This window comes from Coregonus lavaretus (assembly GCF_964263955.1).
Source record: "Coregonus lavaretus genome assembly, chromosome: 23".
Lineage (NCBI taxonomy): Eukaryota > Metazoa > Chordata > Actinopteri > Salmoniformes > Salmonidae > Coregonus > Coregonus lavaretus.
The window spans coordinates 29,114,326-29,134,978 of record NC_140010.1 but is presented as its reverse complement, the minus strand read 5'-3'; the positions used below and the strand labels follow the sequence as shown (position 1 = coordinate 29,134,978).

At 42.5% G+C, this 20,653-nt stretch overlaps 1 protein-coding gene across 1 annotated transcript in view; it reads left to right on the top strand.

Moving 5' to 3' along the window:
• The window catches only part of LOC311099071 (ephrin type-B receptor 1), a gene marked incomplete at both ends in the record, with an annotated part of 313,995 nt that overhangs the window by 274,485 nt on the left and 18,857 nt on the right, over positions 1 to 20,653 (top strand). Inside the window, 3 exons of the mRNA XM_084139687.1 lie at positions 1,088 to 1,210; positions 3,372 to 3,619; positions 7,113 to 7,328. Coding sequence (XP_083995813.1) covers positions 1,088 to 1,210; positions 3,372 to 3,619; positions 7,113 to 7,328 — 587 coding nt within the window. The remainder of the gene's footprint in view (positions 1 to 1,087; positions 1,211 to 3,371; positions 3,620 to 7,112; positions 7,329 to 20,653) is intronic.

Genomic DNA, 20,653 nt, shown 5'->3' with positions numbered 1-20,653 from the left:
AAGTACCTTGATCCCCTCCTTGACTAGATCCTGTCCCTCTCAGCCAGTCCTCAGCCACTTGAGACTCTGCTAAGCCTATGTGCTGCATGTCATGTAGATGAATGAGGTTCATGAGGAGAAGATGGGTTTATTTCAATCATGGTTGGCATTATTGCAAAACCAGTCTGAGTGTCAATCAATGTCTTTGGGAGAATCAGCTCTCTGAAGTGTTGGGATGTAGTTTGGGGTCTGTCTTTAGCAGCATCTCAAATGACACCATATTCCCTATATAGTGCACCACTTTTGACCAGAGCCGTAGTATGTGGCTGTCCCATGTGGCTCTAGTCAAATGTAGTGCAAGATATAGTGGATAGGTTGGCATTTCAGACACATATTCTGTATTGTCATTGCATGTTTTGAAAATGATTCTCACTACCCCCCCCCCCCCCCCCCCCAAGCCAAGTGTTCCTCCATTCCCAGACATCCCCAGACAGTGAACTGTACTCACCTATCTGAGCCGCTTGACAGCAAGGCGGTTTTATCAGTTTATGAGCTCCTATGGGGAGAGGCGGTGGGGAAATTGGTTCCTCCGCTATCAAAGGGCAGAGAGGAAGAGAGTGAGGGAGAGGAAAGAAAAAATTGGTCTCTCGCTTTCTCTCTCTCGATTTGTCTGTGTGCGTCTCTCTGTTTCTCTGTCTCTCTATCTCTCTCACTTATATAAGGAGCAAACAGTATAGCCTTAATGGACTTGTAATGTAATTCAAGTCCATTCACACATGCTTGCTTGTTCGCCTCCACCCAATGACAGATTCCTGGAAACATCATTCAGTTTACTAATGCATTTTAACCTTTTGAGAGGTTGTACTTTTTTGTTCATTGCTGTCGTATGCATCATGTGCATATCAACATATCACATACTGTGTGGACATATGGACATACTTCAATGTTCCTCCATTTCCCATTTCACCACCAAAAACACCCTCCATGTACAAAGCCTGTACTCTATTCTGGATTGTTCACTAGCCACTCTGATTGGTTCTAGAACTCTCCCTGAGAGCCGACATGTCTAACTGCCCCTCCCCACTGGGCTGCCCGACCCACTTCTCAGGCTCTCCGGGGATGAAGATCTACATCGACCCCTTTACCTACGAGGACCCCAACGAGGCCGTCCGGGAGTTCGCCAAGGAGATCGACGTGTCCACCGTAAAGATCGAAGAGGTCATTGGTGCAGGTAAATGTGGATGAATGTGTGTGTGTGTGAGTGAGTGGGTGGGTAGGGGAGTGTGGAGAGGGGGGTGCAGTTGTGTGTGGGATATCTATGTGTGTCAATATTTATTTATGTATGTAAATGTACAGTATATTGCCACTGACCTCTTCCAACCTCCTTACCCATGTTACATTGCAGGCATTTGACATGCTCGCTTGTGATGTGCCCTGTGATGCACTAGTAGCATATACTGTAGGTCAGCTGCTGTCCCCTAGCTAGATAGCACCAGAAATAGCTTTAGCCAATAGCATCCCAGTCCCTGTACCAAGCTCTCTCTATCTCTCGGGACAGGTCCTCCCTCGGTAAGCCAGGCCAGACCTTGTTGACTGTATGGAGGACATGTTGATGTGTGTTGATTCATACGGAGGCTAAAATAACACCATGCAGGCTAATGAGACAAGGACTGGAATAGACTCCCAGGGTCTGGCTGGGACACACTGCATGATCGGAAACACCGTATGAGGGAAGGATAGGGGGAGATGGAGGAGGGGAAGGATAGCGGGATGGGGTTTGCTAATTACAGATTTTTTGTTTTTTGTTTATTCGTGGTGTGGGATCTCCACGGGATGCCTGGTGGATGATGAGTAATCAAGGAATGGAAATAGTAGATATTTACTGTGAATGTGTTGGGTTGTTACTCATTTAGTTTCTATTGATGAATTTCCTGCCCAGATTCTGAGCTGCTGTGGAACAAGATAGCCCCACTGTTGATCAGTATCATAAATACAACAATTACACTATATATACAAAAGTATGTGGACAAATTAGTGGATTCGGCTATTTCAGCCACACCCATTGCTGACAGGTGTATAAAATCAAGCACACAACCATGCAATCTCCATAGACAAACATTGGCAGTAGAATGGCCTTACTGAAGAGCTCAGTGACTTTCAACGTGGCACCGTCATAGGATGCCACCTTTCTGTCAAATTTCTGCCCTGCTAGAGCTGCCCCGGTCAACTGTAATTGCTGTTATTGTGAAGTGGAAATGTCTAGGAGCAACAACGGCTCAGCTGCGAAGTGATAGGCCACACAAGCTCACAGAACGGAACTGCCAAGTGCTGAAGCACGTAGCGCGTAAAAATCGTCAGTCCTCAGTTGCACACTCACTACCGAGTTCCAAACTGTCTCAGGAAGCAACGTCAGCACAATAACTGTTCGTCGGGAGCTTCATGAAATGGGTTTCCATGGCCAAGCAGCCGCACACAAGCCTAAGTTCACCATACGCAATGCCAAGCGTTGGCAGGGGTGGTGTAAAGCTTGCCGCCATTGGACTCTGGAGCGGTGGAAACACGTTCTCTGGAGTGATGAATCACGCTTCACCATCTGGCAGTCCGACGGACAAATCTGGGTTTGGCGGATCACATGAGAACGCTACCTGCCCCAATGCATAGTGTCAACTGTAAAGTTTGATGGAGGAGGAATAATAGTCTGGGGCTGTTTATCATGGTTCGGGCTAGGCCCCTTAGTTCCAGTGAAAGGAAATATTTATGCTACAGCATACTATGACATTCTAGACGATTCTGTGCTTCCAACTTTGTGGCAACAGTTTTGAGGGGCCCTTTCCTGTTTCAGCATTACAATGCCCCCGTGCACAAAGCGAGGTCCATACAGAAATGGTTTGTTCGAGATCGGTGTGGAAGAACTTGACTGGCCTGCACAGAGCCCTGACCTCAACCCCATCGAACACCTTTGGGATGAATTGGAACGCTGACTGCGAGCCAGGCCTAATCGCCCAACATCAGTGCCCGACCTCACTAATGCTCTTGTGGCTTAATGGAAGCAAGTCCCCGCAGCAATGTTCCAACATCTAGTGGAAAGCCTTCCCAATAGAGTGGAGGCTGTTATAGCAGCAAAGGGAGGACCAACTCCATATTAATGCCCATGATTTTGGATTGAGATGTTCGACGAGCAGGTGTCCACATACTTTTGGTCATGTAGTGTAGTTTAGATTATTGAAAACACTGCTTGTGACCTCTGGTCCAACATGCACGTTAGCCAGATTTAAGGTATTTTATTAGCGCAATCGAATCGATTCCTATTTACCGAAATCTCAAGGTCTAATGTTGACTTGATCTCTCTAGACTGTTGATCTAGCGCTATAACCACACACTCTCTCCCCCAGGTGAGTTTGGTGAGGTGTACAAGGGACGTCTGAAGCTCCCAGGCAAGAGGGAGATCTACGTGGCCATTAAGACCCTGAAGGCAGGACACGTGGAGAAGCAGAGGCGGGACTTCCTGTCCGAGGCGTCAATCATGGGACAGTTCGACCACCCCAACATCATCAGGCTTGAGGGCGTGGTCACCAAGAGTCGGCCAGTCATGATCGTCACAGAGTTTATGGAGAACGGGGCCCTTGATTCCTTCCTGAGGGTGAGTTATACAGCATATATGTATCAAGGATCTTAGAGTAGGAGACCTGTACATGTAATCTTATTCATTATGATTTAAAAGGCACTTTATGAATATGGACGGTTTTCAGTCCACTATGCTTTATTAATAATTTGTTAACACAGTTTACCATCTCTTTTTTATAGTATCTTATAGTAAATGTTCTACTGTGGTAATAGTTTATTTACATTATTGGCTATTCACATATATGATAATATATGTTGCACTAAGACTGCACTGGTGCATTGCAGCTTGTTTGTGGATTGACAAAACGCATATGAGTTAGAGCTGATGATATATAATGCAGAATATTTGTGACTGCAATAAACATACAAGGACACAGAATATCAGTTCATGGACCACGGCAATGTACTGTAGAGTTCTGCAACCCAGAATAGGGTTTAGGATTAGAGCACACTGAGCTTTATATTAACTAACCTAACGCAATGGTAAATCTAAGCCAGGGACATCAACTAGATTCAGCTGCGGGATTATCTTTTCTGGAGTGGATTGTAGGGGGGCCGGAACATAATGACAAATAATTTATAGACTGCAAATTCACCGCAAGAAGCTTAAACAGATATGTTTGACTAAAACATAATCATTTCAAACCTTGCTTACAGGTGTATATGATCACGTGTCTCTCTATTATGCGTGGGAATAATTGGGAACAGATTTCTTAAATTAAAATCACTTAGAGCTGATTTCCTGGTGTTTTTACAGTCATTTATGTCCAACAATGAAAATTCCACAGAAAACTTGGGGGGTCAAATAAAACCACCCACGGGCCTCCAGTTGGGGAACCGTGATCTAAGTGCTGGCGGTAGCGCTATAGGTCTGAGGGTGTGTGAGAATGTTTTTCATACAGGAATGCAGGTAGGCATATCTGTGTATGATTTAGGATGTGCAGTATAGTTTAAATTCAGACACTCTGACAAATAGACCATTTAAACACCTTTTATGTATAGACTACATTGCAAGGCCAGGATAAAAAAAGACGACGCATTGCTGTCGAACCAGCCTTAGTAGCCTAGGCCTAGGGTAAGGGCAGCCTATGGAGGGCTTGATATAAAACGGAAAACAAGCAATCTGTTTCTTAAAACAACAACAATATTTCTAAATAGGATGGGGTCAGAAGCATGATATCATAAATCGCTTCTCTCGTTCCATGGCACTGTGTTCATGTAGGCCTAAATGTCTTTACGCATAACATTCACACGTCATTACAAAATACTAGGCTCCTGTCAATTGTATCGTTGCCTACAGTATGTGCGAGGCAGATTCTCAACAAATCTGCCGTTGATATGGTATTATAGGAGGATTGAATAGTTTGGAGGAGCATGTCTTTGGTAATCGGACGAGGGGCGCTCTTTGAAAACGGGGATGAACAGCGTACTCAAACAAGTGAAATTAAGTATGCAGGTATGTGAATAATGAAAAAGCATGAGGGCAAAAACCTTCAAAATATTTAAAAGCACTCTCAGTAAACCAGTAGATTCTTAGTAGCTCTCGGTAGCACCAGTATAACTCTCAGTAGACCCCTTCATTCATAGGCTACTTGGATAATGGACAGCATAAAAAGTCACACCTATGTGAAACTGCTAAACCAGCCTTGATTTAGGGGAGGGTAGACTATGTTTGGTTTTTTATCAAATTAAATGAAATGGGGGGGAAACCAGTCGTTTTTTAAATGTTTCTAAATACGAGATTCACCAGCACAAAAGCCACATCTCTCTTCCCATGGCTGGATAGGCTGCGCTTCCGCTCTCAAAACCCATGCCATTATCAACTGCGTTACTGTTAAGACCTGCTTTTTGTGGGTCTTAAAACTTTCCTTTAGTGCTGCATGAAATTGTCACTTGTGTTTAAGGACACACCTCAAATATTGCCACCCCTACCACCTCAGCACAAGCAAGCCGATGTTACATTTACATTTTACATTTTAGTCATTTAGCAGACGCTCTTATCCAGAGCGACTTACAGTTAGTGAGGGTATACATCTTTTTTTTGTCCATACTGTTAGACAGATAAATTGCTGAACCTGCCGTTAGGGCTGGAAAATGCCATTGCGCCTCCTTCACACCAGCCAAAAAATAGAGACCTCTGTGTAACTCCAGAAGATTTGAAAATGAACCGAACACAATTCCATCTTCTCCTCATCGACGACTTCCTGAAATAGCCAACTTATGTCCTCATTTAATTTCTCCACTCATGCCCCGAGCTCTTAATGAACTATCCCCTCACTCTTTTGTAGCTGGTAAGGAACGAGCGAGTGTACAGCTTAATCAATATTCAACCCTTTTTTCCCCCCTCCTTCCCTTCTTCCTCCAGCTCATGGATTGGTTTTCCTCTTCACTTTGATCTACTGCTGGTTTAAAGGGACCCTTTGAAGTTAGCTTTGCTAGCCGCTACATCTGACTTGTGTTCCCATCGATCTTACCCTACCCTCTTATTTGTTAGTGTGTGTCGGGTTCAAAGCTCCTCTGAGGATTGGAAACGCGGGTAGGAACTAGGAAGGAGTTTGGGGACAGAGCTCCTCCATGTGTATGTGTTACCCACAGTGATGGAAGACGTACAATTTTTACTACATCCTCTAACAACTAGTTTTGATAGGATCGTGTTTGAAGAATCTAATTTGGGAATCAAAAAGAATACCGCCTCCTTTTAATGTAAAATAAGAGATGAGATGCAAGACAAGGGCTGTCTGGGACTGTGTCGATAGCTGATAGCGTAAAAGTACAAATCTACAGAACAAACCACTTTAAGCGTAAGGCTTCAAGATTCAGTCACATAATCAGACACAGAAATAACCAGTATTCTGTCTTCTAGAAGTAGGTCGCGCTCAGATAGGTAGCAGGTTAGGCTGTTTGTCACACTGTGTGTGTATGGAACATTGTACATATGTCTGACGGCAGATCTTGTACCCTTGTACAAAAGTTTGCCCTTACTTCCTGGCTGTGGTGTCACAGATGCATCCGCAGGGTTTTCTAATCTGGGAACGAGATCCCAGAGGACACAAAGGGAATTTTCAGCACAGACTCTCTCCGTGTCAGGACAATTTTGGCTAGGCATGGCCTTTATATAATATGACACAGAATCTGTGGTATAGCATGCAGAATGTGCTTGTGTTAGTGTCATGTCGTTGCGGTTGTCAAATCAATTGCATTGCAATCAAATAGAACCATGCAATCGAATACAACCGTGTCTGGTCGACACAACTCAATGCCTAATACTGTCAAATAGTGTAGGAATCAGTGAAGTATTGCTTGTTTATTGTCAACATCTCAGCTGAAAGGCCTGCAAATTAAAAGTTTAATTTCAGTCCTATTTAGTTTATTTTGATATGGCCATCGTCTTCTCCTGTCTCTGTAGCAAGAGAAAATGGTGGCGATTACAATACTAACAATGATAATGACACTAACGATCCTCATTTATCTCTTTCTTTCTCTCGCTCTCCATCTCTTCTCTCCTGCAGCAAAACGACGGTCAGTTCACCGTGATCCAGCTGGTGGGCATGATGAGGGGCATCGCAGCGGGCATGAAGTACCTCTCTGACATGAATTACGTCCATAGAGACCTGGCCGCCCGCAACATCCTGGTCAACAGCAACCTGGTCTGCAAAGTGTCTGACTTCGGCCTGTCGCGCTACCTCCAGGACGATACTTCTGACCCCTCCTACACCAGCTCTCTGGTGAGTCCTACTAGCTACTCTCTGAACGAAAAAATTGTGTTTTGTTCGTATGTTGTTCTATCTTTGAAATGGATAGGCAGGACGCCAGCAACATTCAACTCGCTGAAAACAAGCAACATAGAACAGGGACACTGTGATATGTGACTCCTTTTTGTTGTGTGTGTGTGTGTGTGTGTGTGTGGTGTGTGTGTGTGTGTGTGTGTGTGTGTGTGTGTGTGTGTGTGTGTGTGTGTGTGTGTGTGTGTGTGTTTGTGTGTGTGGAGGCTAAGAGAGGATTGTCTATATGCTTGAGTACAATAGGGGTAAATGACTGCTTGAGTACAATAGGGGTAAATGGTACATCTAAAAGAACTACAACACTTCTGTCCGACCATCTCTCAGGCATTTCCTTTCAGTCCCCCTCACCACTCTCCCTTTCCTCAACTCAGCCTCTATCTCTTCTCTTTAACATTCCACAAGCCTTCTCTTCTCCTTCTTTCCGCTAGTCACGGAGCAGTACTGTCACATCTTCATTAGTGCAGAGACATGCAGACTTTGGGGAAGACCCCTCTCATTGGCATGCATAGGATGCAGGTTAACTAAAAGGGCACCCCAGCCCCTTAAACTGACAGCTTCTATTATTACTCAGGCATCATGGAAGGATTTATGCCCCTAATTAACACCACAGAGGTACAGATCTGTAATTATTAGTCGCCAACGCTAGTGTAGCCGACTCCCTCGGTTTTCGATGTAATTCACAACACACTCCCACTCTCATATTTTAATGCATTGCAGGGTTATTAGGGATTGCTGTGTGTGTGTGTGTGTGGGGGGGGGGGGGGGGGGGGGTATGAGCATGTGTGCCCTGCATTGAGTTTCATTTGAATCAGCTAATTAGTTGGGTATATGTAGTGGTTTATTATTTGGTTGTTTCTGACAGTTTGCAGGGAATACAGTCATTCTTAAGTGAGGTCAACTTTTGGAAAATGATTTATATGCACATGAGGAAAAATATATATTTCCACTGTATATGCTCTTAGAAAAAAGTGTTCCAAAAGGGTTATTCGGCTGTCCCAATAGGATAACCTATTTTGGTTACAGGTAGAACCCTTTTGGGTTCCATGTAGAACCCTCTGTGGAAAGGGTCCTACCTGGAAACAAAAGGGTTATACCTGGAAGCAAAAAGGGGTTTTCAAAGGGTTCTCCTATGGGGACAGTTGAAGAACCATTTTAGGTTTAGAGTGTATGAGTCATCAACGATCAAACACAAAAATGTTCCACATATAGAGGTTCTAAGGTATCTTAACATAGGATGCATGAGTCAGGTATCAAGGTAGTACAAAAATAGGAGACTAAAATGAGTTCTTATGTATCTAAACATAGGTGTTCTTTGTGAAATCAAGGACATGACAACAACAGTACAAACCCACGTCTTCCTTCAGTCAGAATATTATTATTATTAGAACTCAACTGTGTGTGTGTGTGCGTGGATGCGCAGTGTGTGTCTGAGTCTGTATGTGTGTGTGTTCCTGACTGTGTGTGTGTGTCTGTGTGTCTGTCTCTGTCTGTTTGTGAACACTGAGATACCCGTAAAGGCTGTTGATTGACAGGTTGTCTTAGGTGTGAACAGGAAGTGTGACATGGGTTTGGGAAGTTAATTGCCATCTAGGAAGGAATACCTACCTAGTTCTCTGTGACCCCTGTGGTTAAGCCCTGCTGAAACAACAAAGACAAGCACACCTTCTGTTGTCAATCTCGCTGATGCCACGAAGGTGGTTAGATGTTGGGATTGGATTATGTATTATTGTTTAGTGTTCTTGATGTTTGTTTGTTTCATGTACAGTATACAAGACCCCTTGAAAATGAGATGATGCATCTCAAGGGTTTTATACTTTTGACAAGGGTTGCAAAATAGATAGTATAGGCTTTAGGATCTACCTTTTTATCCCCAAGGGGAAATGTGTCTTGGATATTAGAAAGGTACTGTACAATGACAGTACATTGCTTTTCACACCAATTGTTTTCGTGCTTAACCTTTACCCAACCCAGGTATTCCTAATGATAGGACCTATATGTCATGAGAGTTCTGCCATATAACACAGACACAGAAACTGCTATTTGCACTCCATCCAAAAGCACACCTGAGTAACACAAGTCTCTCCAAGCGTTCCGCTTGACCTTACTGTGTCTTGTCACTAGCTGGGTCCTGACCCTCCATTCTAATCCACTCTCCTTGGGAACGTTCTGGGAATATTCTCTATCCACAGGGGAGACGTTGTGGAGAGAGTCGGGGTCCTTGGGTCCCTCACATCTTCCTTTAATTAAGCCTCCACGCCGCCACGGCAGCGCCCTTCACTCGCCGACCTCCCTCCGCCGGTTACGAGGTGAACACAGAATGCCAAAGCAATCACTGAGCGAGGCCAGCGCGGCTTGTGAAGGCCGAGGGAATCAGGGAAATTAAATTCTGCCAATGTCCTATGATGTACGTCGCCATCGACCTCCTCCTCCTGCAAATTAATCACCTCATTTTCCTTCCTCTCCTTCCTTTGTGAAGTTTTCCCACTATTTCTGAGGGCACCAATTACCTGGCCTCCAGAGCGGTACTGGGGAAGGTGCTGGCGGACATGCTGTTAATTGCATAGTGTTAATGCTGGGGTTGGCACTCACACTGGGACCAAATCAAATCAAATCAAATCAAATTTTATTGGTCACATGCGCCGAATACAACAGGTGCAGACATTACAGTGAAATGCTTACTTACAGCCCTTAACCAACAGTGCATTTATTGTAAACAAAAAAATTAAAAATAAACCAACAACAAAAAAAGTGTTGAGAAAAAAAAGAGCAGAAGAAAAATAAAGTGACAGTAGGGAGGCTATATATACAGGGGGGTACCGTTGCAGAGTCAATGTGCGGGGGCACCGGCTAGTTGAGGTAGTTGAGGTAATATGTACATGTGGGTAGAGTTAAAGTGACTATGCATAAATAATTAACAGAGTAGCAGCAGCGTAAAAAGGATGGGGTGGGGGGGCAGTGCAAATAGTCCGGGTAGCCATGATTAGCTGTTCAGGAGTCTTATGGCTTGGGGGTAGAAGCTGTTGAGAAGTCTTTTGGACCTAGACTTGGCACTCCGGTACCGCTTGCCGTGCGGTAGCAGAGAGAACAGTCTATGACTAGGGTGGCTGGAGTCTTTGACAATTGTGTACTGGGCCGTACGCACTACCCTCTGTAGTGCCTTGCGGTCGGAGGCCAAGCAGTTGCCATACCAGGCGGTGATGCAACCAGTCAGGATGCTCTCGATGGTGCAGCTGTAGAATTTTTTGAGGATCTGAGGACCCATGCCAAATCTTTTTAGTCTCCTGAGGGGGAATAGGCTATATCCACCAGAATGGATATAGGAGCAGGGGGTAGAGAAACAAGGTAAATGTCCCCTCAAATGTTTGCTGCATTGTCGCAAAAGGTAATCTCTTTATTTAGGCTTTGGTGAGACAGTTGTAATGTTTTGACCAGCACATGATTTAAGACCAAATTGCTAACTTGACTTGGTTGAACCATGTCAGTCAAACGGTCTGACCATTGTTAGGATATCACTAAAGCTCTATTAAAGATCACTTTGACGAGCATCAAACAAAACATTGAGTACAGACGTTTACAGACGTAGACTTTTACCCTCTTTCTTTTCTCTTTCGCTTCTTCTTTCTACAGCTTCAGCACTATGTTTGGTTGTATGTTATTACTCCCAGCATGCCCCTCTTCAGGATGCTCCCCTCACTGCGAGTGGAGAGGGATGACCTGTGTGACCTTACGGAGGACAGAATTGATTTTTAGACGCTCCGCGGGCCATGAATTTCACATCAGTCCATCTATCTATCCTTCTATCCATCCATCCATCTATCGTTTCACTTCTTTTTTCATCACATCTTTTCCCTGGGGGACCCAGCGGCTCAAAGGAAGGACAGGCAGAGTGTCTGCATGATGTCTGATGTATTGTGTGTGTGGTTTGGTTTTACTATCCTTGTGGGGACCAGAAGTCCCCAGAAGATTCGGAGAAGTGGGGACATTTCACCGGCCCCCACAAGGAAAAATGATTTTTTAGGCTTAGGCGTTAGGTTTAGGGTTAGTGTTACAATTAGGGTTAGGTTTAGGGTTAGGGCTTTGGGGTTAGGGTAAGGGTTAGGGGTTAGGGAAAATAGGATTTTGAATGGGAATAAATGTTTTGGTCCCCACAGGGATAGTAAAACAAACGTGTGTGTGTGTGTGTGTGTGAAATAGGCTGAATGCTGTTTATCACCACACCATGCAGTGTTTGTTGTTAAAGATGTGAAATGTTTTAAGTGGTTAATAAAAATGTGAACGGTTTTGATGTGTAGTAACAGCACAGGTGTAGGCATCCTGATAAATAAGAATACAGCCTTTTACCTTATATCCCAGCACGTGGACCGAGAAGGACGTTTTCTAATGTTGAATTGTACCTTACATGGTGAAGAATACACATTGATTTCACTGCATATCCCACCAGGGGCAAATGTTGTGTTTTTAGATAGAATTCAAGCTATATTAGATCAAATCCAGAAAGTAACTATTATTTTAGCAGGAGACCTAAATTATAGATTTGATAAGATTGACAGTACACCTGGAGATTACTATTCTCAACTAAAAAATACTAAGTAAGAAAAGCTATTCAAAAATTGATTAAAACAAAATTCTCAAACATGCACTCAACTATTTATTGGGTTAAAAAATCCATTACATAATGATATCAGATCCTTCTCCGGTATCATGCTTAATTACACCAACAGAAAATACACTTAGCGACAGAAAATGGAGAATGAACAGAGCGCATCTTCAAGACCCAACATTTATGAAATACATAAATGAAAAAATTTAAACCATTACAAATGTAGACATAGACAGAGAAAAGCCGACCCCCGATATAATTTGGGATGCTTTTAAGGCGTACATTAGGGGGATGATAATCTCATATTCGGCAAAAGTTAAATCTGAGTTCGAAATTTTAATTAAAGAAAAATACATCACTATCTTAGAAAAAGCACTTTAAAAAATCTTTACAAGGTAAAGAAGAAAATACATTTTATGAACATAAGCAGGAATATGATATTTTACTTTTGAAGAGAGCCAACAACTACAAGTCAAATAAAGCATACTTCTTAATGGTAAATAAACCTGGTAAACATCTCACAGCCCTCACAAAATGAATACACTCCAAACCAGTAATAATTTTCAAAGATAAAGATACAAATGTGTTAATTAGAAACAACAATGCGATTAATTACAGTTTTAAAAGCTTCTATGAAAATGTATATAAATTAGAATTAAACCACAGTTGGACTGATCCTACAGCCTTATTAGACTCAAAAACTGAAGCAATTATCAGCAGACAAAAAATTATCACTAAAAACAGAGATCACCCAAAAATAAATATTAGACACTGTTAAAACATTCACGTGGAGTAAAGCACCAGGAATGGACGGCTTTACCATAGAATTCTATTTAACATTTTGGGACAAAGTAGCACCCCTATTTACACAAATGACAACACATATGTCACTAAATTCAGCGCTTCCTAGTTCCATGTATCAAACAGTCATTTAAGTTATATTAAAACCAGGAAAATCTGGAAAGTCCCCTGCTGATTACAGTCCCATAAGTTTAATAAATTGAGACAATAAAATAATAACAAAGCTCATAAGCAATAGAATGGCAAAAGTATTACCAGACTTAATATATACGGTATCAATCAAACAGGGCTTATTAAAAGTAGACACAAACAAATACAAGAATATGTCTCAGTGTAATACAATACGCTTTTCTATTCGAAACTTTTGTAGCTTTCAACTTTCCCGCTGAAATAATAAATGTAATAAAAATATTATACAGTGCCTTGCAAAAGTATTCATCCTCCTTGGCGTTTTTCCAATTTTGATGAAGTGAAATGAAAAAAATAACTTGTTTCAAAAAATGCTAAAAATTAAATAACGGAAAAGTGGTGTGTGCATATGTATTCACCCCCTTTGCTATATAGCCCCTAAATAAGATCTGGTGCAACCAATTACCTTCAGAAGTCACATAATTAGTTAAATAAAGTCCACATGTGTGCAATCTAAGTGTCACATGATCTGTCACATGATCTCAGTATATATACACCTGTTCTGAAAGGCCCCAGAGTCTGTAACACCACTAAGCAAGTGGCACCGTGAAGACCAAGGAGCTCTCCAAACAGGTCAGGGACAAAGTTGTGGAGAAGTACAGATCAGGGTTGGGTTATAAAAAAATATCTGAAACTTTGAACATCCCACGGAGCACAATTAAATCCATTATTAAAAAATGGAAAGAATATGGCACCACAACAAACCTGCCAAGAGAGGGCCGCCCACCAAAAACATGGACCAGGCAAGGAGGGCATTAATCAGAGAGGCAAGAAAGAGACCAAATATAACCCTGAAGGAGATGCAAAGCTCCACAGCGGAGATTGGAGTATCTGTCCATAGGACCACTTTAAGCCGTACACTCCACAGAGCTGGGCTTTATGGAAGACTGGCCAGAAAAAAAGCCATTGCGTGAAGAAAAAAATAAGCAAACACATTTGGTGTTTGCCAAAAGCCATGCGGGAGACTCCCCAAACAAATGGAAGAAGGTACTCTGGTCAGATGAGACTAAAACTGAGCTTTTTGGCCATCAAGGAAAACACTATGTCTGGCGCAAACCCAACACCTCTCATCACCCTGAGAACACCATCCCCACAGTGAAGCATGGTGGTGGCAGCATCATGCTGTGGGGATGTTTTTCATCGGCAGGGACTGGGAAACTGGTCAGAATTGAAGGAATGATGGATGGCGCTAAATACAGGGAAATTCTTGAGGGAAACCTGTTTCAGTCTTCCAGAGATTTGAGACTAGGACGGAGGTTCAACTTCCAGCAGGACAATGACCCTAAGCATACTGCTAAATCAACACTCAAGTGGTTTAAGGGGAAACATTTAAATGTCTTGGAATGGCCTAGTCAAAGCCCAGACCTCATTCCAATTGAGAATCTGTGGTATGACTTAAAGATTGCTGTACACCAGCGGAACCCATCCAACTTGAAGGAGCTGGAGCAGTTTTGCCTTGAAGAATGGGCAAAAATCCCAGTGGCTAGATGTGTCAAGCTTATAGAGATATACCCCAAGAGACTTGCAGCTGTAATTGCTGCAAAAGGTGGCTCTATTGTATTGACTTTGGGGGGGTGAATAGTTATGCACGCTCAAGTTTTCTGTTTTTCTGTCTTCATTCTTGTTTGTTTCACCCCAAAAAATATTTTGCATCTTCAAAGTGGTAGGCATGTTTTGTAAATCAAATGATACAAACCCCCCAAAAATCTATTTTAATTCCAGGTTGTAAGGCAACAAAATAGGAAAAATGCCACTGTATAAATGTCCTAAAGCAAAAATATACACAAGTAATACATTATCTGATGAAATTGCTCTAGAAAGTGACACAAGACATGGATGTCCTCTCTCCCCCCTCCTGTTTGTACTGGCAATTGAACCGCTTGCAGAAAAAATTAGACAGGACCCAAATGTAACAGGTATCAGTATTGGTAAACGTTAATATAAACTAAACTTACTTGAAGATGATCTCCTGATATACCTGACCTATATTGAAAACTCAATGTCCCCCTTGCTAAAAATATTTTCAGAATACTCTAAAATCTCAGGATATAAAATGAACGTGGAAAACCCCCACAATAATAATATTTAAAAAAAGAATAACTCATGATATACAGTAATCCTTTAAGCGGACCACAAAAAAATATCAAATACTTAGGATGCTTAAGTGACAACAAACAAAAAAAAGATAACTTTAACCTATTACTTAACTATATGAAAGCAGATCTAATTAGATGGAACAATCTTCCCATAAATCTTACAGAATAAACCTCTTCAGAATGGGATGGCTCCCAAGGCTTTTATATTTATTCTCGGTAATACCAATTACCCCACCAGAGACATTATTTTAAAAAGTATATTCGGTCATAACAGACTATGGGCAAATAAAACTCATAGAAAGGAAAGTTTTACATCTTCTTGAGGGTGGTTTAAACCTTCCAGACTTGGAATTGTATCAACTCGCCACCCAAGGCTTTTACTTATAGACATATAGTTAAATGCACTAAAGAGGAACAATGGGTACATATTGAAGATGCGCATGCTCATCCCTAGAATCTTTTCACTTGTCTACTTTCAAATGATAAAGCTAAGAACATTAACATTAACAACTTCATAGTTAGGAAAACTATAACTATGTGGAAAAAAATGTAACCAATATCACTCCGTAAAAATAAACCCCTTTGGAGCAATCCTTGGATAGCTTTTCAGAATTCACCAATAAATTGGTCCACATGGAAAACTAAAGGCATAAAAACCGTAAATGACTTGGTAATAGGAAATACATTTATTTCCATGACATAAAAAAAAAAAATGGTGACTGACCAATGTAATTTTAAAATACATGGAACTTAAAAGTTTCATATCACAACATTTGAATTTGAAATATTTTGGACATCAGAGCAATCTTGAGGGAATCCTATTTGAGTGAGAAAAGGATATTCATATGATAGGTAAGATATACAAAACCTTGCAGAGAGACTCTCCAATTGACAGTCTCTTAGAAAAAAATATTAACCACTGGAACCAAGACTTAAAAATAACTGATATTGGCACAAGATGGAGGGAATGTTAGAACATAACTAACGAAATTACAGTTAACGAAAATGTACGCTTAATCCAGTATAAACTAATGTATCGAATTTATTACACAAGAGACAAAATTCACAAATTCTACAGCACAACGGCAGAGTCATGTCTTAAGTGTAAAACTAACAATTACTCAATAATCCATTCCTTCTGGGAATGCTATAAAGTCCAAAAGTTACAGGCAGAGTTAGAAAGTTGCCTGTCAGAAGTATTACAATGTAAATGTACTTTTAATCCATCTGTCTGAATATGTCAAGACATGGCATATGAGGGTGCAATGAGATACCCGATTGGTTGGACGATACTTTTCTCGTCAATCATCTTTAAAAAAACGTATACTTAAAAACTGGAAATCAACCTATCCTCCATCGTTAACACAATGGAAAGGTCAAACACTTTATTATCTAAATATTGGAAATGCGTTGGCGATGAAGGGAAACTAAATGGTGCAGTTTGAGGCCATGTGGGGGGGGGGAGCATGTGGGTCTGGGCAGAGGGGATGTCCTGGATGTTTGTGTGCATTGTTGCCGTTTGTATGTGTGTGCTTTGTATTGTTTGAAAATAAATACAATCGTTAAAAAAAAAAAGGTTTTAAGTGGTTATTGGTGAGAGGTTGTGTGTGTGTGGCATGTCCAGAGAAAAAGGGATTGATGTCTGGCTAGTGAAGAAAGTGCAATGCAATCACACTTTGTATTAATAGCCAATGCCCTGAGGAGTAGAGAGAGTGGGGCATTTGTGGTATTTTTTTTTATTTAACCTTTATTTAACTAGGCAAGTCAGTTAAGAACAAATTCTTATTTACAATGACGGCCTACACCGGCCAAACCTGGGCCAATTGTGCGCTGCCCTATGGGACTCCCAATCACGGCCAGTTGTGATAAAGCCAGGAATTGAACCAGGGGGTCTGTAGTGACGCCTCAAGCACTGAGATGCAGTGCCTTAGACTGCTGCGCCACTCGAGAGCCCAAGAGTTGTGGTTGTATGTGGTTGTATGTGGTTGTACAGTGAGGGAAAAAAGTATTTGATCCCCTGCTGATTTTGTACGTTTGCCCACTGACAAAGACATGATCAGTCTATCATTTTAATGGTAGGTTTCATTGAACAGTGAGAGACAGAATACATTTAAAAAATCCAGAAAAAACGCATGTCAAAAATGTTATAAATTGATTTGCATTTTAATGAGGGAAATAAGTATTTGACCCCTCTGCAAAACATGACTTAGTACTTGGTGGCAAAAACCTTTTTGGCAATCACAGAGGTCAGATGTTCCTTGTAGTTGGCCACCAGGTTTGCACACATCTCAGGAGGGACTTTGTTCCACTCCTCTTTGCAAATCTTCTCCAAGTCATTAAGGTTTCGAGGCTGACGTTTGGCAACTCGAACCTTCAGCTCCCTCCACAGATTTTCTATGGGATTAAGGTCTGGAGACTGGCTAGGCCACTCCAGGTCCTTAATGTGCTTCTTCTTGAGCCACTCCTTTGTTGCCTTGGCCGTGTGTTTTGGGTCATTGTCATGCTGGAATACCCATCCACGACCCATTTTCAATGCCCTGGCTGAGGGAAGAAGGTTCTCACCCAAGATTTGACGGTACATGGCCCCGTCCATCGTCCCTTTGATGCGGTGAAGTTGTCCTGTCCCCTTAGCAGAAAAACACCCCCAAAGCATAATGTTTCCACCTCCATGTTTGATGGTGGGGATGGTGTTCTTGGGGTCATAGGCAGCATTCCTCCTCCTCCAAACACGACGAGTTGAGTTGATGCCAAAGAGCTCAATTTTGGTCTCATCTGACCACAACACTTTCACCCAGTTCTCCTCTGAATCATTCAGATGTTCATTGGCAAACTTCAGACGGCCCTGTATATGTGCTTTCTTGAGCAGGGGGACCTTGCGGGCGCTGCAGGATTTCAGTCCTTCACGGCATAGTGTGTTACCAATTGTTTTCTTGGTGACTATGGTCCCAGCTGCCTTGAGATCATTGACAAGATCCTCCCGTGTAGTTCTGGGCTGATTCCTCACCGTTCTCATGATCATTGCAACTCCACGAGGTGAGATCTTGCATGGAGCCCCAGGCCGAGGGAGATTGACAGTTATTTTGTGTTTCTTCCATTTGCGAATAATCTCACCAACTGTTGTCATCTTGTAGCCCATTCCAGCCTTGTGTAGGTCTACAATCTTGTCCCTGACATCCTTGGAGAGCTCTTTGGTCGTGGCCATGGTGGAGAGTTTGGAATCTGATTTATTGATTGCTTCTGTGGACAGGTGTCTTTTATACAGGTAACAAGCTGAGATTAGGAGCACTCCCTTTAAGAGTGTGCTCCTAATCTCAGCTCGTTACCTGTATAAAAGACACCTGGGAGCCAGAAATCTTTCTGATTGAGAGGGGGTCAAATACTTATTTCCCTCATTAAAATGCAAATCAATTTATAACATTTTTGACATTAGTTGCTTTTTTTGTTATTTTTTGTTATTCTGTCTCTCACTGTTCAAATAAACCTACCATAAAAATTATAGACTGATCATTTCTTTGTCAGTGGGCAAACGTACAAAATCAGCAGGGGGTCAAATACTTTTTTCCCTCACTGTATATGTGGGACAGATTGCCTTCCGTTTTATGTTGAGACTGAGAGGGTTTTGTGTGTGTGTGTGTGTGTCTGTGGAGGCTAAGAGAGGATTGTTTATATGCTTCCATGTGTCTTCATGCTCGCCTGTGTGTGTACGCACTCTTTTGTGTGTGCGCACACTTGAATGGGTGTGTGTGTCTTTGAGGCTGCATCAAAGAGGGCAAGGGGTTGAGAGGCGAGGTCACCCACAGCCCAGTAACATACTTCATCCATCAAACCCCCGCGACCTCACTGACATTCTTGCTCTCTCCGCTCCGCTACCTTCTATCCACCCTCTGTTTCTGTTCGTTGTTTTCTATTTGCATCCTTTCCTCCTACCCTTCTCCTACCCTTCTCCTACCCTTCTCTCCCTTTGGCATACCACCCAAAGCCTTTTGTGTTGTTTGTCACTGGTGTGAAATATTGATGTGGCAAAAGTTACAGGGGACTTCAGGGGAACGCATCCTTGAGTAAAGAAGTGAAAAAGAAGTGGAAAAACTCTGAGAAAAGTTGCCATTTGGTCCACCTAGACTCCTTTATCAAAGCGGGAACATGGCGTCTAGGGAAACCATGTGTTTTCATGCTTGATTTATACCTCCTGTCATGTGTGACAGATCAAGCTGCTGTCTATGACTGAGGTGGGCATTCTGTGCCTGTATGGATGCAGAGCATGATTCAGACATGGTGATCCTCTACATAGCACACTGAAGGGGGGACGAAATGTAATGTGGGAGATGGATTTTGTCACAACACTGACCTCAGTCCATAGACTGACATTGGACAATCATGGGAAGTTGCTGGCCAGTCCGTCAGTTAGTATAACTGCGAGCTACTACAGATTAAATTAGATGTCAGATTCTTCTCTAGTTTTTGCGCAATGGCTCCTCAAAGAGAGAGAGACAGAGGGTCACAGCATGCTAGTTCCTGGGAAGAGAAAACGCTGTGACACAGTTACATTATTTACAATTTAGCAGACGCTCTTATCCAGAGTGTCTTACAGTAGCAATTAGGGTTAAGTGCTTTGCTCAAGAGCACATCGACAGATTTTTCACCAAGTCGGCTCGGGGATTTGAACCAGTGACCTTTCGGTTACTGGGCCAACGCTCTTAGCTGCTATAATACCTGCCGCCCATTGACACGAGTAGAGACACATCAGTTCTTGTTTAAACAACCCAAGCAATCTGTTATGTGATTAGTCTGTGTGCTGTGAGCTGTAATTGCCTATTTTCCAACTTCTTAGAGTCATCTCAAGGGGACAGAATAAAGATGTCACCCGGTTACACAAGCCAAGGTCGTAGTCTAATATTAAACCTCTGAAAAAGCCTAACAAGGATGTGCAAAAATACATGATAATAACGTAGGATTCACGCTGGGTTTAATTTGAGGGGCCCCTGGTGGCCCCTGAGTCATCGGTGGCCCAGATAGAGGTTGCACAAGGGGAGGGGGCATTTCTATTAAGCAGAAGTGGTGTCATCGAGTTGAAGAGCTGAAGGAATATGTTAACTGCAAAAGACTACACAGACAACTTTTATCAAAGGTCGGATTTAATACCACTTTGAGACCACCTGTGTGTCATAGACTCATATGACTCCTACACTAAACTACATAATTGAAATAAATAGCAGTAGAATACTGTATGTGGGCACTTTGTGAAATGATGCCTGAAATAGTTCCATGGAGTCAAATATAACTTCCCTTGACGTTTTAACCTATTCTCCATTGCGCTTTAGACAGTGGAACTGTAGAAGGGCCCGCCTCTCCCAGACAGTCCCTGGGATGTCTGCACTCTCTCTCTCTCTCTCCCCCTCTCTCTCTCTCTCTTTCTCACTCTCTATCATATCCTCTCTCGCTCGCTCTCTCTCTCTCTCTCTCTCTCTCTCTCTCTCTCTCTCTCTCTCTCTCTCTCTCTCTCTCTTCTCTCGCTCCCCCCCCCCCCCCCCTCTCTCTCTCTCTCTCTCTCTCTCTCTTTCTCTCTCTCTCTCTCTCTCTCATCT